The sequence below is a fragment of the Dichomitus squalens genome (assembly GCF_000275845.1).
Source record: "Dichomitus squalens LYAD-421 SS1 unplaced genomic scaffold DICSQscaffold_40, whole genome shotgun sequence".
In the NCBI taxonomy this organism is placed as follows: domain Eukaryota; kingdom Fungi; phylum Basidiomycota; class Agaricomycetes; order Polyporales; family Polyporaceae; genus Dichomitus; species Dichomitus squalens.
The window spans coordinates 206,391-218,766 of NW_006766922.1; the positions used below are offsets into that span (position 1 = coordinate 206,391).

The 12,376-nt window shown below is 55.3% G+C and overlaps 3 protein-coding genes across 3 annotated transcripts; all 3 read right to left on the reverse strand.

The window, feature by feature from the left end:
* Nucleotides 1-830: 830 nt before the first annotated feature.
* Nucleotides 831-1,827, reverse strand: DICSQDRAFT_67171 (general stress protein 39; the record flags this gene model as incomplete). Its single annotated transcript, XM_007368855.1, has 3 exons — nt 831-1,040; nt 1,094-1,586; nt 1,643-1,827. The coding sequence occupies 3 exons, from the start codon at nt 1,825-1,827 to the stop codon at nt 831-833; spliced, it is 888 nt and encodes a 295-aa protein (XP_007368917.1).
* Nucleotides 1,828-2,185: 358 nt separating this feature from the next.
* Nucleotides 2,186-4,185, reverse strand: DICSQDRAFT_156837 (protein disulfide isomerase). The gene is made up of 8 exons (XM_007368856.1): nt 4,001-4,185; nt 3,920-3,947; nt 3,726-3,858; nt 3,584-3,659; nt 3,116-3,212; nt 2,929-3,039; nt 2,467-2,873; nt 2,186-2,407 (listed from the first exon to the last, which is right to left on the reverse strand). Exons 1-8 carry the CDS (start codon nt 4,126-4,128, stop codon nt 2,263-2,265), a joined length of 1,125 nt encoding a protein of 374 aa, XP_007368918.1. The 5' UTR covers nt 4,129-4,185; the 3' UTR covers nt 2,186-2,262.
* Nucleotides 4,186-9,385: 5,200 nt separating this feature from the next.
* On the reverse strand, nt 9,386-12,255 carry DICSQDRAFT_139465 (uncharacterized protein). The gene is made up of 4 exons (XM_007368857.1): nt 11,638-12,255; nt 11,261-11,581; nt 10,395-11,194; nt 9,386-10,308 (listed from the first exon to the last, which is right to left on the reverse strand). Exons 1-4 carry the CDS (start codon nt 11,654-11,656, stop codon nt 9,796-9,798), a joined length of 1,653 nt encoding a protein of 550 aa, XP_007368919.1. The 5' UTR covers nt 11,657-12,255; the 3' UTR covers nt 9,386-9,795.
* Nucleotides 12,256-12,376: the final 121 nt, after the last annotated feature.

Consider the following 12,376-nt stretch of genomic DNA (forward strand, 5'->3'; position numbering starts at 1 on the left):
CCGTAGTACAGATGTGTAAGAAGTATTATATGCATTGTGAATTGTTTCGCTTGGCCGAGATGAGCATGGCTCACTCCAGTGTAGGACATGAAGGCACAGCGACCACTACCGCTCTGGTCGGTGGCTGAGAGGCGCTTAATCCTCTCCCCCTTCCCAGTGGGCACGGCGCTCACATTCTTTTGCGCTCTGAGCGCGTTTTGAGCCTGGGATGCTCACTCAAAAGTTGTAGGGAATGACGTGTAGAACATATTCTCTCGTGTAGATTTTCAATTCTTACAATATCTCGAGAACTAGGCTCCAACTTGAAAATCGCCACGAGAGAACTTGTGCATTCAATGTCTAAGATACCCCTTCACCACTCTGCTCGGTCATAATGGGAGGTTTCGGGGAGAGATCTTTCTTTTACACGTTGACCGCCCTTCAGCCACCAGCATTCCATTTGGCCGTCCTGCCGTCTAATCAAGCCGTAGATTATCATGCAATTCGAGCCCCGAGGCATAAGCGAAGGCCGGGCGCTCTGACGCGCGCCTCCTCGGTTAACCCGGGCGCTGCCTATCCCCATAACCAACGCAATCTCGCCGAGTCTACGAAGTCAGCTCCTCACCCCTCCACCCATAAGACACCAACGACATATGCCATGGAGTTCGTACATGCTACATATGATCTACTCCATACACTACTGCTGAGCCATGCTCAACCTATGGAATTGCTTGCTAATCCGGCGCACCAGATCAGCGCTGACAACTGCTTCGGAGCACCGTCATCCGAGTCCGGCAGGACGTGCCGTTGGGAGAGAGAGCACGGCACGCCAGGGCTGGAGCAGCTCCTGTTCAGTCACCGAGTGGATAAGGATGGAGGATTTGACCGTAGTAAAGCTCCGAGTCGGTGCTGGCGAGGAAGACATAGCTTGGTGCAATTTCTGCAGGCTGCCCAGGCCGACCAATTTGGGACTTTTCGTCGAAGCCTTCCAGTTGTTCTGGAGGCCGCGATGCGGGCTGGAGCGGAGTGTGGACAGGGCCCGGAGCAACGGCGTTGACGCGCTAGAGAGGAAATCTCAGTCGTGGCTCGGTGATATGAACACACGAGTACTCACAATCCCCTTCTTCACTAGATCCTTGGCCAACGAGCGCGTGAATCCGACAATGGCGCCCTTCGTCGCGACGTAGTCGGGGAACGACGCGCTCCCCCTGAACGTCGTCACGCTCGTCGTGTTGATGATGCTCGACCCCTTCGGCATGTGCGAGAGCGCGAACTTCGTCAGCGCAAACATCTGCAGGACGTTCGTCTTGAACACCTGCTCGACGGAATCCAAGTCGATCTCCGCAAAGTCCTCCGTCAGCCGCTGTTGGCTCGCGTTGTTCACCAGAACATCTACACGCTCGAACTCGGCGACGTGCCGGTCGATAATTGACTTCACGTTCTTGAAGTCTTCGAGATCGAACGCGATGGAGAGACATTTGCGCCCCTCATACTCCACCGCACGAACGGTCTCGTCTGCGTCAGGCTGCTCTTGCGAAAGATGGACGATGGTCACATCTGCTCCCTCGCGCGCGAAGAGGATGGCGACCGCTCGACCGACGCCAGAGCTGCAAGGAAAGCATCGGTGTTCATCGGCGTTGTGGTACGTGGCAAGACGACTTACTCTCCACCGGTTATGACTGCCTTCCTATCCTTCAACTTTCCAGAGCCGATATAGGGCCTGGGTCCTGCCGGAGTCTCGAGACTCGTGCTGAACGGCTCGGGAGTCATCGACTTTTGCAGCCCAGGGAGGTCCTGGGTCTGTGCTGGGATTCTTTGCTTCAATGTTTGCCCGTCGTGTTGGCTCATGTTTGCCCTGAAATACAGCAGAGGTGGTGTCGGTGCGAGATAGTAGGACGGTATAATAGTTGTCTTCTTTCGTTGAACGTTGAGCAGTGATCGTTGAGCAAAGGATGTTGCGAGAACACACATGCCGTGCCGCTGACCCAGATGCAACCTTATGTGCGCGCTGTGAACAGCAGTGGCGTCCGACTGCGACGAAGGAGCCAGTGGCGCACAGCCAACCCTGTCCGACCACTCCACTGGGGACAGCGTAGCCCGCAGTGACGCAGACACACTCCATCTCTCATGCTCACCTGTGATGTCATCGTATCTCGACGATGGCTCATGGACTTGAACTCCCTACAGTGCGGTCGCTCTGGGCTAGAAATGAAACAAAGCATGGAAATGTTGATCATAACTTAGTCGAGACAGGGGGACGTAACACTGTCATGGCTACTTCCTCTACAACTCGTCGCGGGAGTGCTCATCCTCGGCCGTTGCCTCCTCGATCGTCGCCGGACGGAAAGCACCAAGGATGTTAGCCTTGATCTTAATCTCATCGAGCTTGCCTGGGGAGAGCGTACGCTTCTGGAGGATCGACGCAAGACTATTGTTGCGGAGACATGAGCGTCTGTTGGCGGTACAACGAGCATCCCAAGGACTTACCGAGTCGACTCCTTCTGAAGATATTCCTCACTACCATTGACGACCTTCTCCATCACGCGGAGGTAGTGTTTCGCTCCGGCACCGAGGGTAGCGGCAAGGTCGCTAGCCTCTTTGAGGAGCGCTTGGCGAGCCGACGCCGACTCCTCGTAGAACTTTGCCGCGAGGGCGTCGAGCTGCTCAAGGCGGCCGGCCTTGTCGTTCAGAAGACCGCCGACAGTACGGTGAGTACCACACTTCTCGTTGAGGTACTCGACGAACGCCTCCTCAGTACGAGCGCCCTCGTAGTCAATGGGCTCGTCCTTGGCACCCTTGGGGAAGAACTTGATCGTAGGGTAGCTCTTGACACCGTACTTCTGAGCGAGGGGCTTGTTGCTTTGCGCGTCGGCGTCGACGTTGATGACAAGACACTATGGGTCATGAATCGGCACATTATCACCTGATGGATGCGGAGACTGCACTCACGTGAGGCTCGTTGGAGAAGTCCTTAGCGACTTCCTCGTAGATGGGCTTCAGACGCTTGCAGTGACCGCACCAAGGAGCGGTGAACGCGACAATAGCGGCCTTCTCCGGGTTCTGTATGCAACGATACATGTTTGAGTATGTGGCGCAAGGCGTAGGGTGTTGGCACGAGCGAACGGAGAACACATACCAGAGCAACCTCGTCAAAGGAGTGTATATCTAGGATCTGGTACGCCGGAGGGGCAGGCGGCCTGATGTTCGATTTCACGCCGGACTTTGTGGAGACGCTTGAAACTGACGTTAGCAGCTGTTCCGTACGGACCGCAAGTCGTCGCGAGGAGCATATGTTTCAGATGGAGTTAGGTCTCATCTCTGAGATTCAGCGACCTTAACCAAATAGGTCATGCATCACGCCCGAGCAGCGAAAGTACGGAGAGAAAGTGAACAAGGACGCTCGTCGAGAGCCGAAGAAAAGGTAGAGAACTGCCAAGCAAGCAACGTCACATCTTAAGCAGGTACACAAGTTCGATGCTTGCAAGGGAATTCTATGTGTGATGGTCTCTTTCGGGCGAAATTGGTTGCGCGAGACCAATAAATGAGGCGCGGGGCAAAGGGAGAAGAACGAAGCCAGCAGTACGAAAGCGAAGCAGCAACTTACAAGTCGGCCAAAGTCTCAAGTTCACGTCCTCCGTCATAGCTCTCGTCGGTGCCGTCAGCGTTGAACCATTTCAGGGCTGTAGAGGGGAGCAGATATGCCATGAATATGCTAGTGCATAGTTGCACCGACAGCAGTTACGCACTGGGGAAGCCAGTCACGCCGTACTTCTGGCCGAGTGGTCGTCCGACACCATCCGCGTCGACCTTGGCAATGATAACCTTGCCCTTCTGATGCGCGAACGCATCCGCAAGCTGTTCATATGTGGGTGCAAGGTTCTAAGGAGCAAAGCTTGAGCGCAAAGTTCTCGGAGGTGGTGCAGCAGGCAGGTGAACGCACCTTGCAGTGGCCACACCATGGCGCGAAGCTGATCGAACTTCTTTAGACATCTGAGCAGTATTGGCTGTGCATTTTACTCACAATTCAACCAGTGCGGGTTTGCCCTTGCCAATCACCTCGTCGAAGTTGTCCGGGGTGAGTTCAAGCACATTGGATGCCAGCGCGGTGCCAATAGATAGCACCGCTGCGATGAAAGTCCCAAACCTCATGATGCCGCCAGAAAAGTAGGACCAAGATGAAGATGGAAGAACGAGGGAGAGCAGTGGTGGGGGAATGCGTGGAGGCTCTGCAGAGCCTTTGTCAGAAACCGAGGCTGAGAAAGTGCGACGTGGAGGGCGGGGAACTCGCTTACGTAATCGTCATATACTGTGAAGGCAAACGCACAGTAGCCGGAACGTTGAGAGTGTCCCAACTCGGTCCCACCTCCAGCGGTACGTGGCTCCCAAAATCGACAATAGGTTCGCAAAGCATCTCAGTCACATAGTTGAACCCGACGATCATCCGCTACCACCCTGGGCAAGGTAGCTCCCGGCGACCGTAACTTTACACATGTTGCTTGTACTTCTCAATCCAAAGAAGACAAAGGGCCCGGTGGGGCTGGTCGGGAAGAGCGTAGAGAAGGGATCAGAGCACCTACTAGATCCCCGGGCGTCGTCAGTCCGACTAAGTTCGTCTCAGCAAACACCTCGCACGCGAATGTTGAATGGGCTTGACGGCTGAGTCGACACTATCCTCGGTCCTGCGCCCTTAGGACCTCACCTCAGGGCTCACCATAGAGCGTCCATTACGTCGAGTCGTAAGAACGACCATGATACGATGCCATCTGTATTTTGAGGAAACTAACTATCAGCCGAGATGGATAAGCTATAGAAGCAAAGACGGAAACCGCACCGTCCGATATGCATGGCCTCAGCAACTGCATTATAGCTGTTAAGCTCCTCGTCACACCTGACATGAATGCAGCGATTGGTGCCCATAACATCCGGGAAAGATGTTATAACAACTTCTTCCACGTTCCACAAAGTGGGAGCGTATACACGGGTAAGATAGCATAACAGGTACAATGTGAGAGGAGGGGGATGAAGCAGGGAGCGGATGCGAAGACAGGAAGGTTTAGTCGGCTGGTACGATCATGCCGGACGGCCAATGGATACGATCACTGCGCCAACCTTCCGCCGCTGAAATGAAAGTGAACACCTTGATCAGCTCACAAGAGGACGGCACAGAACATGGAAATACCTGACACAACATGAGGTCCCCGGACCAATTGATGTTATTGTGTTCAGACGTCCAAGGACTAGAACGTCATTCAACATGTGCAACTTGAAGCACGCCGCCAAGGATCGCGACTAGAAATGAGGGCGCATGTCGTACACCGTGCGGCTGACTTTGCATCATTCCCGAAGGATGAACCCCCTGCAGTGACTTACTTCATCTGCCGAATGCGGGCGTCAGCAGAAGCTAAGCTACGGGTTCATGTCAGGATATCGCAAGACCTAGAACTCACCGATAGGAGCCAGAGCTCTCGTCGCAGTTCTGTAAAATGATAAGTGAAGAGTATGTTATGTTCGAGGCGCTCTGCGGGGCTTTCTTCCTTCCCACAAGTTCATTCATGGACCAAAACGGCGCACAATGACTCGACCGCAGGTCATACATTGCAGAAAGGGTACGGGTGGGTAACTGATTTCCCCGGTCCGTACCCGTGTTCTTTTCGATCGTCCCCAATCTAAATAAGGGCAACGTACGCGCGGTACGACCGTAGATGTGCGATGAGCTAGCGTTGAGGGTACCCTGGCGCTAGCTTCCTGTCGTGGCAAATTGGCAAGAAGCACGAGCATGCATAATGGCGTGTAAGGTCAGAAGCACCGGTGTTATGCACTCAGGAGAAATCTAGGTACACGGACCGTTAACTTACACTTACGCTATCGGGTTCTCTGACAGTCTGCTACCGGCTTGCCTAGCAAAGTTCCGCCCCGCACATCAAGGTTCGGCCCTGAGGTCTGACGAGTTCTGGAGTCACCGAGCTCATCGGGAACTCTCTTCGAACAATGTCGAGCTTGTGTACATGCTTATAGCAATACAACTCGCATCAGAAGCTTCACATCAATCGAACTGCTGGCAGGGACGAACCTAGTCCATAATTAACCCCAAGCTCTGAAGCTTTCTTGCCGAGCTTTGGTTCTCCCAAAGCAGCATAACGCACACACGCCGCAGTGCATTTTTCTTGCATAGGTGCAGCCGGTACCGAGCCTCATAGCCAAACCTGGGTGCCGAGGGAATTAGTATGTAAGAAAGAAGCCGGGACGTTCGCATTTGATAGATACCACATGATGAGCGGCCAAGCCAACACGTACTTCGTCCGGAAGAACAACCGATTATGAATCCCCGTTGTCCACGCAAATGAGGTCCTGCGCGCACGTCGGACCTCTTGGCATGTCAATGTCGTATTCGTAGTGCGGCACAAGTTTGTATAGGCTACAATGCGGTAAGCGGCTTGCCTAATGCAGACGAAGACCTCGAGTCAGTGTGACCGAGAGAGGACCTGTTACAGCTCGGGCGGATCCCTCGGCGACATGTACCCCGCACTTTGAAGATAGCGTGAAGCATTTCCCAAGCACGAGGCCGGGTAAGGGCCCAAGCTTGCGATATGTCGATGACATCTGCGCTCTTGCATGCCGTCGTGTCGTTACGTTACCGCATCCGAGCTGGAAAAAATGGATTGAGCCCTCAAGGCTCCTTCTAAGCCACCCAGGACATCTGGAAGTATTGCCGAGGCCATCGATAAAGCCGTTCGGTTTCATGAGCAGTGTCATGTCAACCGATCGCATTGACCTTGCTAACGCCTCCACACGATAACGCTAGGTCGACTCATGACAAACACCATGCGATCGAAATCGCAATATCAAGCTAGTCGGCCCTTGCAGACGCATCTCAACTGCCATAGCAACGAAACACAACAGAGGGAAGGCTCACCAGGGGGATCTGGAAGCCTTAGGTGGCCTCGAGAGAGGAGCTCATCCACTCGGGATCACGTTCCGAAGGGGCGGTATGCCGCTACTCCAAATCCAGCGAAGACAATAAGAGTCCAGACGAGATTTCAGATCTCCTGCGTCGGCTGATAGAGTAAAGTGGGGCCTGAAGTCCCGCGAAGCCTATGACCTCCGCGGTCTCGACTGGTGTGGGAGACTTGTTCCAGACATTGGTCTCGATTTCGGATGAGTGTCCCATGGAGATGAGGTCGACTGACATACCGAGAATACGATTCGACCCTCAGATACGACGCTGGGGGAGATCGGGGAGCGTTAGATCCTGCTCATATAGCAGGGTTTTCGCATGGCTTGATGAGTCCATGCACGAAATGAGCGTGGATTAGATAGACGGCGGCGCGCACTGGCACGTTTCCTAGCGCAATTTGTTCAAAAAGTCTTCGGTGAATTTTGCCGCATCCCGTTATCCCGACCGATGAGAGAAACGAACTAATCCCGGTTGGAATTAAGGACGCTCATCCTCTGCGAATGGAACACGAACTCACATCCCTGCGTTCACAGCCCTCCAAACTGCTAAGCTGCTTGAGCGCCGCGAGAAGAAAGCGGGATGCTGTGGGACGCGGAACGTAAGCTCCATCCACGATTTCTGCGAAAGACGGCGCGTGCGAGCAGTCACATGCAACTCCGTGAGATAACGGAGGCTTTTCATGAAAGAGGCAATCCTCGGCCTGAGTTCAGGATGATATAAGGGGCTCCGTCTCCGGCGAGTTCTTGTGTAAATGCAAACCTTACGATGGCATCGCAGCGAACAGCCTCGTTAAGCCCGCCGCGGAGATCATTCGTTCTCCGGATACCCGAGCCAAACTCTCAAGACTGGTAGCATTGGATCCGCTCGTGACATCAGACCATGATAGACTAAGACACAAGACATAGCGAACGACATACCTAAGCGCTATAGGTCCTCCCGTACAGCTTGCTTCCATGTGAATCTAATGCGCTCGAGACCTCTGAATGGATATGCGAGGGGCGCCTGCTGTCGTACAGGGTGTTCTCGGATCGTCATCGATAGGCTCCTCGACGTAAGCCTGGGCACTGCACACAAGAGCGGTGATCAAGATTAGTCGCGCTTACAACTCACTCACAAGATCGTGGAAGCCGTACCTGTCTTTGTCAAGACATGTGCCCTTAGCGCGCGCTCTTCGCGAGAATGGAAGCCGAATTTGTACCGGCACCACTCGCAGTGAAGTTCAATATCCTCGCTGTGGAGGCGGGTCGAGCCACGCTAGCTGCGCTTCCATCCACGTTGTGTAATTCTGCTCTCGGGCTAACGTCAAGCTGTCATTTTGCACTGACCTTGTTCTGTTGCGAATATTGAGATTTCCGGTCCTCGGATATTCCAATAGCTTTGCCCTGCGCAATGTTCTGCATAAGATCCCGCACGGGCCGGGAGCTGTGAGAGCGCCTCGGCTGAGGCCAGCGCCGGCATCGCCGACAACATCCCGAACAGCCTCAGCGCTCTGCCCCGAAAGTTTGGTAGCTCGAGGCTGATGATACGGACCAGGGGTCGAACTGAGTTCTCGGCGCTCACTTGCGTAAATAAGGCGATATTCTGCAGAAACTCTGGGCAGGCAGAGAACTTTGAGCGCGGAAGCAAAACCAGACGCCCGTCAGGCGTCCCCTGAAATCATAGAAGGCGCTGAGAACGAGAGAAGCAGCACTAAACATGTGCTACGACGCCGCCGCGAGCATAGGTCCGTCTTCACGACGCCATCGGCCGCAGGGCAGTGGCGCACGGCGGCTAGTCTTGTCCGTTTGAGCGGACTAGGTTGTGAAAAAAACCGCGCAGGGGTCGCTGCCGGCGCGATATGAGGAGCATGAGCTGTCGGTGCACGGAGTCGGCGGAGACTTAGTTGATACTCACCGTGTCGACTCGCGCCACTCGTTCCTCGATATCCGCTTAGCTCTGGCTGCCTCGAGGCTACTGCGTGTTTCATTGAGGACTTGGCCAGGACGCCGGACGATTTCGACATGAATATTGCTGTTCATGGCGAGAGGCAGGCAGCAAACGCCGATATTGATCATCTGATAGCCCACGTGGGAAGATAAGATATCCCCATGAAGGCATCAGCAGCCCACTCGTGGGGGCGATAGAACACCGGAAGACAGGCATGGGAGGCGAAGGAAACATACCGCTCGAGGGCGTCCGGCATTGCATGGAACTGAAGAAGGATACCAGAAGTCTGTTGACGTCAGGCGCTCTTCGCATAGTAAATTTCATGACAATCTTCGCCGTGCTCGATACGTAAGGCATACAGATATTCGTTGCTGCAAAGCTAGTTCTCATCTGAGTGGAGCTCAGGATGAGTACAACATGATCTACAAGGATGAGACATACCTACAAGGGCCATATTGAGAAGATTTCCACATCGTCGATCTAGGGGAGAGACATACAGGGCATACGTAAGGATGCATGAGGAAGGGAATACATGGAAAATAGGGAGACGCCACAAGACACGAGACCGCTGGAGGACTACGAAGCGATGACAGCATGGATCACCAGGCCTATCACCGAGAATGGTTCGTCCTCGGGTACAAAATATCGTACAACAGGGACAAGGAAGGGAAGCGTATATTGAGGCAGAATGAAGAAATCACAGCTAAGAAGACAGACTAGGGAGTTGAATCACCCAGTCAGGATTGAGGAAATGCGAATGACGGAGGGCGGTAGGCATAGAGGACAACATAAGGACGTGCATGCGCATGCACAACGTGGAATAGGTGCGTTCGAGAGAGAGATGCTAGGATGAATCGGAATCAATACAGTGCATTCGACCGAACCTACCGGGGCGTGCATTGGGGAGCACGAGGGCGGTCCTGATCCCGACACAATTAGAAGTCGTCCTGGCGACACTGGACGACCGGGAAGGCGTAGGTGATGAATGGTGCATCTGAGCCCCAAGTATAGTGCGCCGTGTGTGCGGGGCCGACCGCGCCAAATCCGTCACCGTGTCCGAAAGACTCGTTGCTGAAGTCGTAAGCGGCGCACGCCGCGGCGTCAAAGGCCTTCTTCATGACGCTGGGAGAATCGGTGCCGTCCACGTAATGGTAAACCTTCGTGAGGGGAGAGCTGATCGGCGACGCCAATTTTGGCAGGGGGCTCCCAGCCCAGCCCTCCAGAGAGGAATACGACGAGGGAGAAGGCGCGGGCGCGTACGCCTCGCCCATCATGTCCGAGATGCTGGTCGGAGTGCCGATATCGGATTCGTGACCCCAGCTAAACATTACGGGAGTCGCGATGGGAGACTGTAACGGGCTGTTGAACCCTTCGGCGTCGCGCTCAAACGCGGGGAGGTGGGGGCTCGAGAGGTTGCTCGCAGCGAACCCGAAGGCGTCCAAACCGGCCTGCGTCCGAACGCAAAATCGAAAAAGAGCCGCGCCACAACTTGTAAGCGAGCGCAGGAAGCAATGCGCGATCATGATGTACTCACGTCATTGACATCGGAACTGAACGTCTGGATGGAAGACACGCTGTCTGCGGAAGCGTGCCCTGTGCCCTCGCGTTCTGCGCCACTGTCAGGTTGGATGGCCAAAATTTCCTCGGGGGGGACCCCACTGCCGTCGAAACTCGCCGCGCGTGTAAAGAGAGGCGGGCCTGCACTGAACGAGTCACGGCGGTGGCTCAGAAGGGCACGAGGTCCGCCAGTCGGAGTGCGAGCGCGGGGGGCAGGCGCGGACGAGGAACGTTTGAACATCGCGGTGAGAGGTACCTTGAACCGCCCATCCACGGCGGAGCGTGTAGCCAGCGGCTTCACATCCAAGCCATCCGTCGCGATGGTAAGGGTCGGGGTATGGGGCATGTCGGATCCCACCACGGAGCGGACCTTGACGTCTGCATCTGCGGAGTGGATGTCGCGTATCTCGCCCTGGCTCTGCATCATCGACAGAGCCACGCCTTCCGTGGGGCCCTCGTCCTTGGGCCTGCGGCCCCTGCTCGTCTCGCAGTCGTACTGCTCGACTGCAGCCGCGAGGTCTGACCCAGTCTTCCCCGCAACGAGTAAATCGGCAATCTTGGCGCACCTCTTCTCGCGACTGCGTTCTTCTTTCTCCGACTGCCCTCGACCTTTCCGATTCCCTCTCTTCCGTGGTCCATCCTTCACCTTCGCTAGCGCATTCGCCGCAGGTTTGAACCTCCAGTCGGGGTACTTCTGGCGGTGCTCAGCGAGAGCGACGATCGCCTTCTGTTCCCACACCTTGCGCTCCTGGCGCGGGAGAGCCTTCCAGCACTTGCCTGGAGACGAGAAACGCGTTAGACACGCGGTTTCCGCACGGCGAGAGCAAGCGCGACTGAACCTACCGATGATCTTGGAGAGCGCACTGTGATTGCCCTCGATTTCGCCGGGAATGTGGCCGCCCTTGATGAAGGAGGAGCGGAAGAGAATAAAGGCGTTGGGAGGACGCGGGATGTAGGATGCGTCGCGCTTCTTGGCGTGTGAGCCACGAGGCAGGTCGGGCATGGTCGTGTCTTGAGGCGAGTACACATTCATGTCAGGCGCAAGACCCTCAGGTGCATACTCGGACATAGCGAATTCATGGTTGTACGAGATGGGTGGTAGATCCGCGGCGAAGGTAAAAGTCATCGGCGGGAGGGGATTGTCCACCAGGGGCGGCATGCCGTCTGCGGCGCGAGTCAGTACGCGACGCGTGATGTCCATATTAGGCAAGGATACGCACCGTCGTCGTCGAACTCCATTTCGTGGTCAAACGGTGGCGGCATCAAACGAGGCGTGATCTGTGTATGCAGAGGCTGAAGCGGTAGAGAGCAGAGTGAGGACGAGGACGAAAGCAACGTAAGAGGGATCTCAACAAGGGATCAGTCGGCCCTAGAGCGTCGAACCCAAATATTCACTGCCTTTATTCTCTTCTAGGCAACTGCTGCCTACCTTCGCGCCGGTGGCGATTCCCAGCTGGCAAGCGCAGCGTGCGTGGCGTCGACTTCCGTGAAGTTCCTCGAGTATTAGACGTGATGGTGGGCACGAGCCGGCTCTTAATAGGAACCAAGTACCGAGAAAGGCTATCGACAGACACGCTGCCGAGTCAGTGGTAGTGACGAGCTGGAGACGGAACAAGAAGCGTGCGTAAGAAGCACGCAAGCCGGATTGGCACACATCAGAACCCAGTTATATGAACCAGGCATCCGCATCCATATGCACATATCACATTTGGCCTTATGCCTGATCACTTGCAGGGACCCTTGGCCGCATATGAAAGGACGCGTTGTCCCATTTGCCTTCCTATGACCCAACGGCGTTTGCCCCTGTAGATCATATCGGTCTCCTATCGCCCGGAGGGCGAATTTTCCGGAGCGGAGAGAGCACATACCTTGGCGACTGCTCCTGCGCACAGCCCGAACTCAGGATATCGATGCGGGGACCGGGAGGCGGTTGCCCGACAGACTCCCGCCCCGGGCCCG